The sequence below is a fragment of the Perca flavescens genome, chromosome 17 (assembly GCF_004354835.1).
Source record: "Perca flavescens isolate YP-PL-M2 chromosome 17, PFLA_1.0, whole genome shotgun sequence".
NCBI lineage: Eukaryota > Metazoa > Chordata > Actinopteri > Perciformes > Percidae > Perca > Perca flavescens.
Genome location: NC_041347.1, coordinates 2,801,000 through 2,814,316, shown reverse-complemented (window position 1 = coordinate 2,814,316; position 13,317 = coordinate 2,801,000). Strand labels below are relative to the sequence as shown.

Sequence of the window (13,317 nt, the reverse complement as noted above, 5' to 3'; positions counted from 1 at the left end):
CATTACCTGTAACCAAACAACTTACCATTCATTAAACCAACATACAGATCAAATGCAGGCAGTCCAAGTGTTCTTAAAAACCAAAGCGATGCCTCTGGTGACAGGACCCTCTAAACTTTATGGTCCTCCCAAGTCATATTTGGGTGGGGTTCACCATTTGATACACATACACTAAGATATTATACTGACTGAAGCTTGAAAAGCATGTTTAGACAATGTCCTTCCATTTCATTGTCCACAAAAAGCATGTTCTACTCAACATTGTCCACATAAAGCATGTTCTACTCAGGCGACTGCACACACATACACACACACACACACACATTGAAATAGGTTGGTAGATTTAACATTTTGCCACAAATAACTTCACTAAGTTGTACATGAGATTTAATTTACCTCTCCAACCTTGGTGAGTGGGCCGAGCTCTGGACTGGTCTGATTTGGGTGGCTGACAGCTGTATGGATGCACTTGCTCTCAGTGGTCAGCTGTGAAGATGAAACAGAGACAAAAGGACAATAAAAGAGAAAGTCCTGGGAACGTACTACTAGAGAGGATATTTGACATCTGAATAAAAAGAAGAAGACATACCTCTTCAGGCTCATCAATTGAGGATGGGGGATTTGTGGCACCACAAATCTTTGGAGCCATTTCACATCAAGGGCCTGTAAAAGGAAAAAAAAAAAGATATTTTAGACCGTGGACTATGAAAACTATAATCTGATGAACACAGCATTTGATGACTTCATTGTTTTTGTTCTACCAGTCTGTAATGGTCAGTATCATCTTTGCTATGGTGTGCTGGGTGGTGGTATCGGGACTGGTGGTGCTATCAAACTGGGCAAGCTGGTGAGAATGCCAGCTCTGTGGGAAGGATGGATTTGGACAGTGTGGAGGCAGTGACAGACAGCGGATGAGAGGACGCTGAAAACTATAAAGGACTACCCTCTCTTCCTGTGTGTAGAACTGAGGCAGTTCAGGGCATGTGTAGCCACAGGCTCAGTGAGCCGCATGCCTCAAAGCACTTAGGGGGCTCTTTTGTACCATCAGCCATCAGACTCGTACATGTTATTACTATTTTATTGCATTTTATTGTTATTTATAGCGTATCTTAGTTATCGCAGCTTATTTATAGCATATCCTATATGAAGATATAACTTCTTCATATTTTTAAATTATAGATGGGGAATTTGTGGTTAGCCTCAGTGCCAGGAGCTGACTTGTTGTAGCCCAGTATAACTAATAGGGTGCCTATCCATTACCTGTAACCAAACAACTTACCATTCACGTTAAACCAACATACAGATCAAATGCAGGCAGTCCAAGTGTTCTTAAAACCAAAGCGATGCCTCTGGTGACAGGACCCTCTAAACTTTATGGTCCTCCCAAGTCATATTTGGGTGGGGTTCACCATTTGATACACATACACTAAGATATTATACTGACTGAAGCTTGAAAAGCATGTTTAGACAATGTCCTTCCATTTCATTGTCCACATAAAGCATGTTCTACTCAACATTGTCCACATAAAGCATGTTCTACTCAGGCGACTGCACACACACACACACACACACACACACACATTGAAATAGGTTGGTAGATTTAACATTTTCCACAAATAACTTCACTAAGTTGTACATGAGATTTAATTTACCTCTCCAACCTTGGTGAGTGGGCCGAGCTCTGGACTGGTCTGATTTGGGTGGCTGACAGCTGTATGGATGCACTTGCTCTCAGTGGTCAGCTGTAGAAGATGAAACAAAGAGACAAAAGGACAATAAAGAGAAAGTCCTGGGAACGTACTACTAGAGAGGATATTTGACATCTGAATAAAAAAAAAAAGACATACCTCTTCAGGCTCATCAATTGAGGATGGGGGATTTGTGGCACCACAAATCTTTGGAGCCATTTCGTCATCAAGGGCCTGTAAAAGGAAAAAAAAAAAAATATATATATATATTATCATAAATATCTTGAAGACAATATGTTCCTGTGTAGTATTCTGTGAAAAGATATCATGGCTGTATTGCTGAGTGTTTTGTGGAAAACATGTAGTCTCTGAAACAGTTCTCTAGCCACTGAACAGGCCACATGACTACAGTCTGTAGACTATGAAAACTATACTCTGCTGAATACAGTATTTGATTTCTTCGTTTTTTATAAATTGCCAGCCCACTTGCTAGAATGATCGCACTTCTAGAATAAGGGGCTGTAAGCTTTTACATGGAGTGACTTTTTTTTAGTCCTTTTATAGTTCTTAGATTTGCTATGATTCTTTTAAATTACTTTTTCTCATGAATTTTCGTCAGTGCTGTTGAGTGGGTGGCCATCCACTAGATGTACCTAAACACCGTATCAGTCACATTAAACCAACATACAGATCAAATGCAGGCAGTCCAAGTGTTCTTAAAAACCAAAGCGATGCCTCTGGTGACAGGACCCTCTAAACTTTATGGTCCTCCCAAGTCATATTTGGGTGGGGTTCACCGTTTGATACACATACACTAAGATATTATACTGACTGAAGCTTGAACAAGCATGTTTAGACAATGTCCTTCCATTTCATTGTCCACATAAAGCATGTTCTACTCAACATTGTCCACATAAAGCATGTTCTACTCAGGCGACTGCACACACATACACACACACACACACACACATTGAAATAGGTTGGTAGATTTAACATTTTGCCACAAATAACTTCACTAAGTTGTACATGAGATTTAATTTACCTCTCCAACCTTGGTGAGTGGGCCGAGCTCTGGACTGGTCTGATTTGGGTGGCTGACAGCTGTATGGATGCACTTGCTCTCAGTGGTCAGCTGTAGAAGATGAAACAAAGAGACAAAAGGACAATAAAGAGAAAGTCCTGGGAACGTACTACTAGAGAGGATATTTGACATCTGAATAAAAAAAGAAGAAGACCTACCTCTTCAGGCTCATCAATTGAGGATGGGGGATTTGTGGCACCACAAATCTTTGGAGCCATTTTGTCATCAAGGGCCTGTAAAAAGGAAAAAAACAAAAGATATTTTAGACCGTGGACTATGAAAACTATAATCTGATGAACACAGCATTTGAGGACTTCATTGTTTTTGTTCTACCAGTCTGTAATGGTCAGTATCATCTTTGCTATGGTGTGCTGGGTAGGTGGTATCGGGACTGGTGGTGCTATCAAACTGGGCAAGCTGGTGAGAATGCCAGCTCTGTGGGAAGGATGGATTTGGACAGTGTGGAGGCAGTGACAGACAGCGGATGAGAGGGACGCTGAAAACTATAAAGGACTACCCTCTCTTCCTGTGTGTAGAACTGAGGCAGTTCAGGAGCATGTGTAGCCACAGGCTCAGTGAGCCGCATGCCTCAAAAAGCACTTAGGGGCTCTTTTGTACCATCAGCCATCAGACTCATATACATGTTATTACTATTTTATTGCATTGTATTTTATTGTTATTTATAGCGTATCTTAGTTATACGCAGCTTATTTATAGCATATCCTATATGAAGATATAACTTCTTCATATTTTTTAAATTGTAGATGGGGAATTTGTGGTTAGCCTCAGTGCCAGGAGCTGACTTGTTGTAGCCCAGTATAACTAATAGGGTGCCTATCCATTACCTGTAACCAAACAACTTACCATTCACGTTAAACCAACATACAGATCAAATGCAGGCAGTCCAAGTGTTCTTAAAAACCAAAGTGATGCCTCTGGTGACAGGACCCTCTAAACTTTATGGTCCTCCCAAGTCATATTTGGGGGTTCACCATTTGATACACATACACTAAGATATTATACTGACTGAAGCTTGAAAAAGCATGTTTAGACAATGTCCTTCCATTTCATTGTCCACATAAAGCATGTTCTACTCAACATTGTCCACATAAAGCATGTTCTACTCAGGCGACTGCACACACATACACACACACACACATTGAAATAGGTTGGTAGATTTAACATTTTGCTACAAATAACTTCACTAAGTTGTACATGAGATTTAATTTACCTCTCAACCTTGGTGAGTGGGCCGAGCTCTGGACTGGTCTGATTTGGGTGGCTGACAGCTGTATGGATGCACTTGCTCTCAGTGGTCAGCTGTAGAAGATGAAACAGAGACAAAAGGACAATAAAGAGAAAGTCCTGGGAACGTACTACTAGAGAGGATATTTGACATCTGAATAAAAAAAAAAAGAAGACATACCTCTTCAGGCTCATCAATTGTGGATGGGGGATTTGTGGCACCACAAATCTTTGGAGCCATTTCGTCATCAAGGGCCTGTAAAAAGGAAAAAAAAAATATATATATATATATTATCATAAATATCTTGAAGACAATATGTTCCCTGTGTAGTATTCTGTGAAAAGATATCATGGCTGTATTGCTGAGTGTTTTGTGGAAAACATGTAGTCTCTGAAACAGTTCTCTAGCCACTGAACAGGCCACATGACTACAGTCTGTAGACTATGAAAACTATACTCTGCTGAATACAGTATTTGATTTCTTCGTTTTTTATCAATTGCCAGCCCACTTGCTAGAATGATCGCACTTCTAGAATAAGGGGCTGTAAGCTTTTACATGGAGTGACTTTTTAGTCCTTTTATAGTTCTTAGATTTGCTATGATTCTTTTAAATTACTTTTTCTCATGAATTTTCGTCAGTGCTGTTGAGTGGGTGGCCATCCACTAGATGTACCTAAACACGTATCAGTCACATTAAACCAACATACAGATCAAATGCAGGCAGTCCAAGTGTTCTTAAAAACCAAAGCGATGCCTCTGGTGACAGGACCCTCTAAACTTTATGGTCCTCCCAAGTCATATTTGGGTGGGGTTCACCGTTTGATACACATACACTAAGATATTATACTGACTGAAGCTTGAACAAGCGTGTTTAGACAATGTCCTTCCATTTCATTGTCCACATAAAGCATGTTCTACTCAGGCGACTGCACACACACACACACACACACATTGAAATAGGTTGGTAGATTTAACATTTTGCCACAAATAACTTCACTAAGTTGTACATGAGATTTAATTTACCTCTCCAACCTTGGTGAGTGGGCCGAGCTCTGGACTGGTCTGATTTGGGTGGCTGACAGCTGTATGGATGCACTTGCTCTCAGTGGTCAGCTGTAGAAGATGAAACAGAGACAAAAGGACAATAAAGAGAAAGTCCTGGGAACGTACTACTAGAGAGGATATTTGACATCTGAATAAAAAAAGAAGAAGACATACCTCTTCAGGCTCATCAATTGTGGATGGGGGATTTGTGGCACCACAAATCTTTGGAGCCATTTCATCATCAAGGGCCTGTAAAAGGAAAAAAACAAAACATATTTTAGACCGTGGACTATGAAAAAACTATAATCTGATGAACACAGCATTTGATGACTTCATTGTTTTTATTCTACCAGTCTGTAATGGTCAGTATCATCTTTGCTATGGTGTGCTGGGTAGGTGGTATGGGGACTGATGGTGCTAACAAACTGCTAACAAAAGCTATAAAAATCATGTTCTACCTGGAGCTAGATGGAAAATGTACAGTATTTTGGTATGTGAAATGTTCTATGGTTAAAGCATTTCTTATATGAGAACTATCAATTTCAAAATGTCAAATTTCGACCACCTTGCATCTCCACGGCCAGTCTGAGTCACCATAATTATAGGTGATCTCCTCTCCTGGACTTATGTCTCGAACTGCAAACAAACAGAGATGGGGCTTCCCTTGTACAGTGAGGTACTTCATCTTGGCATTAGGGTTCATATGGTCGTCATTTACAAGTCTGCCAAGTGACCCATTCTCTGTTGCTGCATCAACACTACAAAAACACAAGTAATATTTTCAAAACAATCCGTTTTTTTACTAATGCAATGTAAATGAACCTAATGTGAGAAAAGAGAAAAAGAGTCATATAATTCTGATAAGATTAATCAGTGACATATATACGTACCACCACAGTTTTCCATTAAAATGGAACTCGAACATAAACACTTTGAGGAGGTCATGGTAAATGCTCCGTCTCCTCTCACATTCTTGCTTGCTTATTAGATCACCTCTGTATTCCAATAGAAAGTCTCCCTTTTCAAATGGAACAGAGGTGAAGATGCCACGGCCTAATTCATCAAAGACAAAACAACAAATAAGTGGCAAAAAGTGATATGTATTAAAGTTGAATCATGATTAAACAGTCAGAAGATTCAACTTACCTTTTACAGCATTGATGTACTTGATGTCAAGTCCCACTTTGTCACTTTCAGCAGTAACATAAAATCTTGCATCATCCTTTGGATTAATGCGTCTACGCCGCTGCATGTTTACTGTTTACAGGTGCCACAGCCTAAATTACCAAAAGTGATTGTCAGGATTACAATGTTCACTGGGACAAGCATGATCAGAAAACAAAACTCTGGATAAATTAGTAATGTACAAGCCACATCTGGACAGAAGCCAAATGATGTGCTCATAACTGCACCACACATATTTTATTGATTATTTTAAGAATACATAAAAAAGTGTAACATCTTTCTCACAAAATAACAGGCTGGTGGGAGTCTGTAATAGATAACAGGAGAAGGGTGACAGTTGCTTTAATCTCCAGCTGTGCTTGACCACATTCAGACTAAACTTCATCCTGCCTCCAACTGATTTTGTTTTCTGATGGTGTAGAAAGTCACTGACCACACAAGGTAATTTCTCTAATCAAAAACAAATCGAGCGAATCTCTAGTAGGCTTCATAGACCATGTTGCTCAGTGTTACCATCCAAAAATAACAGACAGGTAGCAAGAAAAAATGTTTTAACTAACAGCAGCTGTGTTCTTTTCAAAGATAAAATCTTAAATTGATACAGTCTGTCTGATTTCTCTTCTCTTTATATCATACGCTCTACATTTTCTCTTTCTTCATGTGACAGTAATGGGATTCACATTGTGTTTTTTGGGTTCAAAGTCCTTTAAATTTGGTTTCTTTGGTCAATATGAATTACAGATTATTATGACATTAAAAAGAACCAGGGCATGAAATGTTATCACTGTGATGCTTCTGGCATTAGATCGGTTTTAGAATTATTCAAATTAACATGCACCTGACTGGTCAAAGAATGGTCAAAAGTATGTAAAACTACAAGAGAAAAGGCAGTCCCATCCCTCTACAAGTTTACTAGATTCAACATAGTCATATATTTGGAAAGTAGTCTAAACCCAGACATTTGCAGGAGGCTCAGTAAACAGGTGCTGTTTGCTATAGAAACCATGGTGCTTTATACTACTGCCTCTGTCCTCAGCTAACTAAATGAACAGTTCTTTGAAATAACACACTGCACCAGATACCTGTCAGGTCTGTTTTCCCTCATGTTTTGTATATTGATCATTGTGGTTGGTTACTATGGGTACCAATTAATTTATCTTACAGGTTTAGTACACTAACAAAACATCATAAACACATTACATTTATTAAATGGCCTGAAAGTACTCCTATTAATGATAAATCTTCCAGCCTTCCTGTGTCACTGCAACTTCATATTTAAACAAAATAATGTTGGGCTACTAAGAAAATATAAGATTCTCTAAAACAAACACAATGTCTGTGGTAAAAGTTAAGGCTTCCAGGTCCAGACCTCAGCAATTACAAAAGCTACAGGTGGATACAGACAGACAGTTACATAAACTTGTTAATCAACTTAGTACTTACAGAATAGGAAAACCAAAGATGATATCAGTACATCCTCTTAGTTCTTTTTGTTCCAGTTCCAAAAAAAACGAGCTGCCAACTAGCTGCTTTCTAGTCCTCCTCTCCTGTCCTCTCTGCAGACATCCACTTCACGTAAATGCTAAACGAGGCTTAACGAGCAGGGCATGTGGCTACGTCCTGCTTGTTAAGCCATGCCGTAGCCACAGCTCAACTTAACCTAGCTAGCTTTCATTTTAAAAACAAAACTACCAAATTTGACCTGCTGGCAATGTTGCTTCTGTCCTCATCTCTACCTGCTGTCCTCCACAGCTTTAGCCTGAGGCTTAATGAGCAGCACATGTTGATAGCCAATTAAGCTAGCTCAGCTAACATTGCACATGCTTGTAAATATAGCTATACATTTCACAGTAATATCTATAATATCTATTTACAATATAAACATTACCTGTATGTATTTAATCCTCTAGTAAGTCCATGACGTCTAGATGCCGCTTCCCAGGTGTGGTCCATTTAAGTTTTAAACAAAAACGTCTCTGGGCCATGCTCCGGCATGTCTGGGCGGAGCTTCCAGTCGACCTCCGTTTGGCCCCGCCCACGCGCGTAAACCAGCCAATCACAAGACAGCCCGCCAAAATGCACCGTGTGTATCAGAAATGTGTATGAAACTGCAATATAAAACCCAGCAGTGGCGTCGCTGTTCTGATACACTGGGATACACTCAAAATCAGGTCAAGTGGTAAATGAGGACTTTCAAAGAAAAAGAGAATTTATGTAGTTTAGACACTACAGAATGCAATTCCGCTCTTTGATTTATGAGGACTTTGGCATAGTCCCCGTATTACCCTTAGGTCCGTGGAGCCCAGGTGAAATGTCTGGCGTGTTGTCCGTGTAAACCACATACACCAACACACACACACACACACACACACACACACACACACGAGTGAAAGTGCCCAATCAGCATTTTACTGTAAAAGTAGCAAGAGCATTGGCAGATTTGACACAAACTCATTGTCTAATCTCGCTTGATTGTTTAATCCCATCAGTGCCTGATGCTGTGATCAGCAGTCCGGTGTAATTCAACACCTTGAGCCACTACTAGAGTTTTTTTGGCCTGCAGCAAAGTGGGATGACATCTTCCCAATAACACTTTAGATGAGTAATCCAGAACAACACATTGTTAAAAAATAGCATATGATTATAGCCTGTAGTTGAATTATTAAATTAAAGCAGTCGTCAATTATTTGACTCAAACATAGCTTCACTGTGTCATATGATCTACTGACCACTACAGATGAACATTTAATATTCACACACTATAGACACCACAGCTGACTTTCCCTGTAACAATGTGGCCACATTTAAGCACACTGACCATACACGTTCCAGCCATATGTTAAGTTTCCACCTAGTCTTGTTTAGACAGAGATAGTAATGGCACCTGTGTAGTAGAGTTGCAAGGATTAATTGATTAGTTGTCAACTATTAAATTAATCGGCAGCTATTTTGATAATCGATAAATCGGTTTGAGTAGAAATTCTCTGATTGCAGCTTCTTAAATGTGAATATTTTCTAGTTTCTTTGCTCCTCTGTGACAATAAACTGAATATCTTTGAGTTGTGGACAAAACAAGACATTTAATGAGCTTGAATTGAATAGACAAACCACTAATCAATTAAACAACAAAAACTGACGGATTAATTAACAATGAAAATAATAATAAGTTGCAACCCTGATCCACAGAGAAATGCACACAGCCCGTATTCAGAAACTGTGCCTCTAAAAGAACCAGGACTTCCATACAGTTGTGATGTCACAACTATACTATATATATAATATATATATATATATATATATATATATATATATATATATATATATATATATATATATATATGTATATAGAGGCTGAGCGCTGTTCGTGGGGATCGGCCTTTAAATAAAGTGAAAAACAAATGAATGGAGGTTGTCACTAGGACTGGGTATAGTTTTCGGTACCGATGCCAATACTGTGACTTCGATACTGGTTCCTGAACGATACATTTTTTTCTATAGCAATTTTATAAAATGTATTTTAACAAAAACTAATTACAACATTATGGCAAAAATCTATTCAATTATTAATTAAATGTATTTTTCAGCTCCTACTCTCTGTTCCTAACATAGAGTTTTTCCTGCGTCTCTATGACTGTTGTTGAATGTTAGACAGCCAATCACCAGCACCATTAGATCTTGGTAGAAGCGTGCTGCATGCTTATTGGCTCACTGATGCTGATGAGATTTACTTCTTGGGTATTGAAATTGGGTATTGAATGACGAGGCATTTTTTCGATACTCGATACTAAGGAGGCAATTCGGTTGGTGCCTGAAAAGTATTGAATTTGGCACCCAGCCCTAGTTGTCATCTAAAACCTGTGATGTCTCCCCTGTGAATGTAGGTATCCTAGGGTGCAGGTGCGTCTCCAGCAGGAGGTGGACAAGGTGGTGGGTCGCAGCCGGCTGCCCTCCATCGAGGACCAGCTGCAGCTGCCTTACATCATGTCCTTCATCTACGAGGTGTTGCGCTACACCAGCTTTATGCCGCTCACCATCCCCCACTCCACCACCACCGACACCTCCATCATGGGCTACACCGTACCAAAGAACACGGTCGTCTTCATCAACCAGTGGTCCATCAACCACGACCCCACCGTCTGGTCCCACCCGGAGAGCTTTGACCCGGAGCGTTTCCTGGACCCGAACGGAGCGCTGAACAAGAACCTGACCACCAACGTGCTCATCTTCTCCCTGGGCAAGCGGCGGTGCATCGGTGAGCAGCTGTCCAAGGTGCAGCTCTTCCTCTTCACGGCGCTGATCGGCCACCAGTGCCACATCACCGCCGACCCAGCCAGGCCCGTCACACTGGACTACCACTACGGTCTGACTCTGAAACCGCACCCTTTCTCCATAGCTGTGAGTCTGCGCGAAGACATGAGGCTGCTGGATGTGGCGACCAGGCCGGCCGGCGCAGAGGAGGTCCAAGCCGAGCCCTCATCACACTCATGAACCGAAAAATGAAATACAAAACTGTAATAAGCTAAACAAATAAGGCTGAAACACAAAAAGACTTCTGAACTATATATTTGTGGGCTGAAAACTATATTTATAAGCTGAAATCTTAATCTTCTTTTAAAAAATTGAAATAAAACTTGGAATGGTAACACATTAGCAGAAAAACACTGCTAAATTCTGCAGGTTTTTAATTCTGGATCACTGCTGAAAACCGTAAAAACATTCTGCAGATTCAGTTTGAGTCTGCTGCCTACTGACTCATTTTTAAAGCGCCAGGAGGTAACAGGTGTGGCATCTGTTTTCACAGGTTACCTTGGATCAGTGTGCTTTTTTACAACGTCAAACACAATCAGACATACCAGCACCTTCTTTTGATTCATCAAGGAGGAGGACCTCAATGAAGGCAACAAGCCTGATAGCTGCTGTAACACACTCATTTGGGTGTGAATGCTATTGCTGCGAGAACTAACTGAAAATCAGTGTCAGAGTGTCTTCATGCTTTCTATTAACTTGCTTGAACATTGTATGATGTCCCACGAAATTACGGTGACCCCCTGGCCGGTCACGCGGCGACTGGTCACACTACAGTTTTTACAGTTTAAACGTCAACCAGTGGTCTATTTTGTCTATTTTGACCCTTTTATGGTCCTATACAGCAACAGCCTGGCGGGTACAGTAATAAATATGTGGAATACATACGGCATTACAGCGCTTTACTTTTTGTAATTTTATGTAGGAATGCTTCATGAAATGTGAGCTTTTCAGGAATCCCTTTAATGTGGCTGCCATTCTCAATTCTTTCTTGCTAATAACTGTTCCAAAACATCTTTAATGCAATGGCAAAGCTTCTCGAAACATACACGTGATTTTTGAAGGTAAGCACTCAAAACTAGCAATTGTTATCAATGTGACAAAAGTAATGGCGCAGTGATTCTGCGTGAACAGACGAATAAGCTCATGGAGTGTGCATCAGCCTCAATGTCTACTAAAATAAAATGTTCAGTACTAACGTGTAGTTCATATATATAGTGTCAATGTCAAAGTGTGTAGTTCATAGTGCCAATGTCAAAGTGTGGTCACTCAGGAATAAGTACCCATGAAATGTTAAACATTATTTGAACTATTTGGCTTTTTGAATCTAATATATTGTGAAATCTACTGTGGATGCTGTTTGAACAGACAAGGCAAAGGTGTGTCAGGGTCCACCCAACAGACCTGCTGGTGTCTGTGGACTGCTGTCCAATACATTAGACTACACAGACTAATTGTAGCTCTGTGTTATTGAGTCATTTATTTCTCTTTTTTTGTAACTCACAAAGGATTTTGTTTAACCCTCTGAGGTCTATTGTATGTATTTGTACTCATCTAACTGCTGCCTCAGCATGAGAGACTAATGACTGAAACGTCTTGGATTTGAGCATTTGCTGTCTTCCTAATGAAGCGTTTTGGAATTTTGTTATTCAGATTCCTTTTTTTGAAATAACAGGCAACTTTAAGCAAGTAACAGACCTGACTGGTATTCATTATTTGTACGTCTAAGTAAATCACTATATCCATTGATGGTGCCCAGTGAGACAATAATAATAATAATAGTAATAATAATAATAATAATAATAATAACTTTACTTATATAGCACCCTTCAAAACTATCGTCACAAAGTGCTTCCCAAACAAGGAGATATAAAAGAAAGTACGAGAACAATCTAATACAAATTCACAGTAAACAAATAGAAATGACAAAATGAAACAGCTAAAAGTAAAGATAAAAATAATGGATAAGAGGACTCAAAAGGACAGATAAAATAATAACTATTATTATTATAACCTTTATTTATTCAGACAGGGCCAATGAAAGCAAGCTCTAATTTCGATGACGCCCTGATTACAGCGCAAATTACAGTACATATAACTCATAAATAATACGATCATACAAATATTGTGATCATAAAACAATACCAAATGTAATTTTTATTCATCTTAATAATGTCTTCTCTACTTATACTTACACTTATTTACGGATGCTGCACTCAAAACTGACAAAACGTTGAGTGTGGAATGCTGGACACTACTCTCCTTCAACGGTCGCCATTTTTGCTACGGAGCAGTAGTCTCGCTTTGCCAGACCTTCCTTCACAGCGCTGCGGAGGAGGGTCTGGCTAGTCCACACAGCATTCAAGGATGGCAGATAAAGGTGGTTTATTGCCATTTCTTTTAACCAATCACAGTCGTCTTGGGCGGCGCTAAGAGCCATGGTGCTGCTGCAAAATCGCCTCGGGAAGGAACTTGTTTTGGTGGAACGTGTACGTTCAAAAGTTGTTTTAGTCGTGCAACAGAAAACTCAGATTGGACAGATAGTCTAGCTAGCTGTCTGGATTTACCCTGCAGAGATCTGAGGAGCAGTTAACCATAGTCCTCAGAAATCCACCGGAGTTTAGAATGCCAAAAGAAAGTGCAAGGTAACGAACATCCGGCCCGAAATGAGGGACATCCGGCAGAATTTCCGGCGGCACCTGAACAATCCCGGAAATGAAACGTCGTCGATATAGACTAACAGGGCTCAAACTACAGGACCACCAATGT

The 13,317-nt window shown here is 39.9% G+C and overlaps 2 protein-coding genes across 2 annotated transcripts in view; one reads left to right on the top strand and one right to left on the bottom strand.

Moving 5' to 3' along the window:
* cyp1b1 (cytochrome P450, family 1, subfamily B, polypeptide 1) overlaps positions 1-11,746 on the top strand; it is a 28,794-nt gene extending 17,048 nt beyond the window's left edge. The window contains exon 3 of the mRNA XM_028603298.1: positions 10,125-11,746. Coding sequence (XP_028459099.1) covers positions 10,125-10,731 — 607 coding nt within the window. The 3' untranslated portion in view covers positions 10,732-11,746. The remainder of the gene's footprint in view (positions 1-10,124) is intronic.
* On the bottom strand, positions 5,402-8,218 carry LOC114571968 (histone-lysine N-methyltransferase set-1-like). Its single transcript, XM_028603299.1, has 4 exons — positions 8,132-8,218; positions 6,205-6,335; positions 5,949-6,111; positions 5,402-5,816 (listed from the first exon to the last, which is right to left on the bottom strand). The coding sequence occupies exons 2-4, from the start codon at positions 6,308-6,310 to the stop codon at positions 5,609-5,611; spliced, it is 477 nt and encodes a 158-aa protein (XP_028459100.1). The 5' UTR covers positions 6,311-6,335; positions 8,132-8,218; the 3' UTR covers positions 5,402-5,608.
* Positions 11,747-13,317: the final 1,571 nt, after the last annotated feature.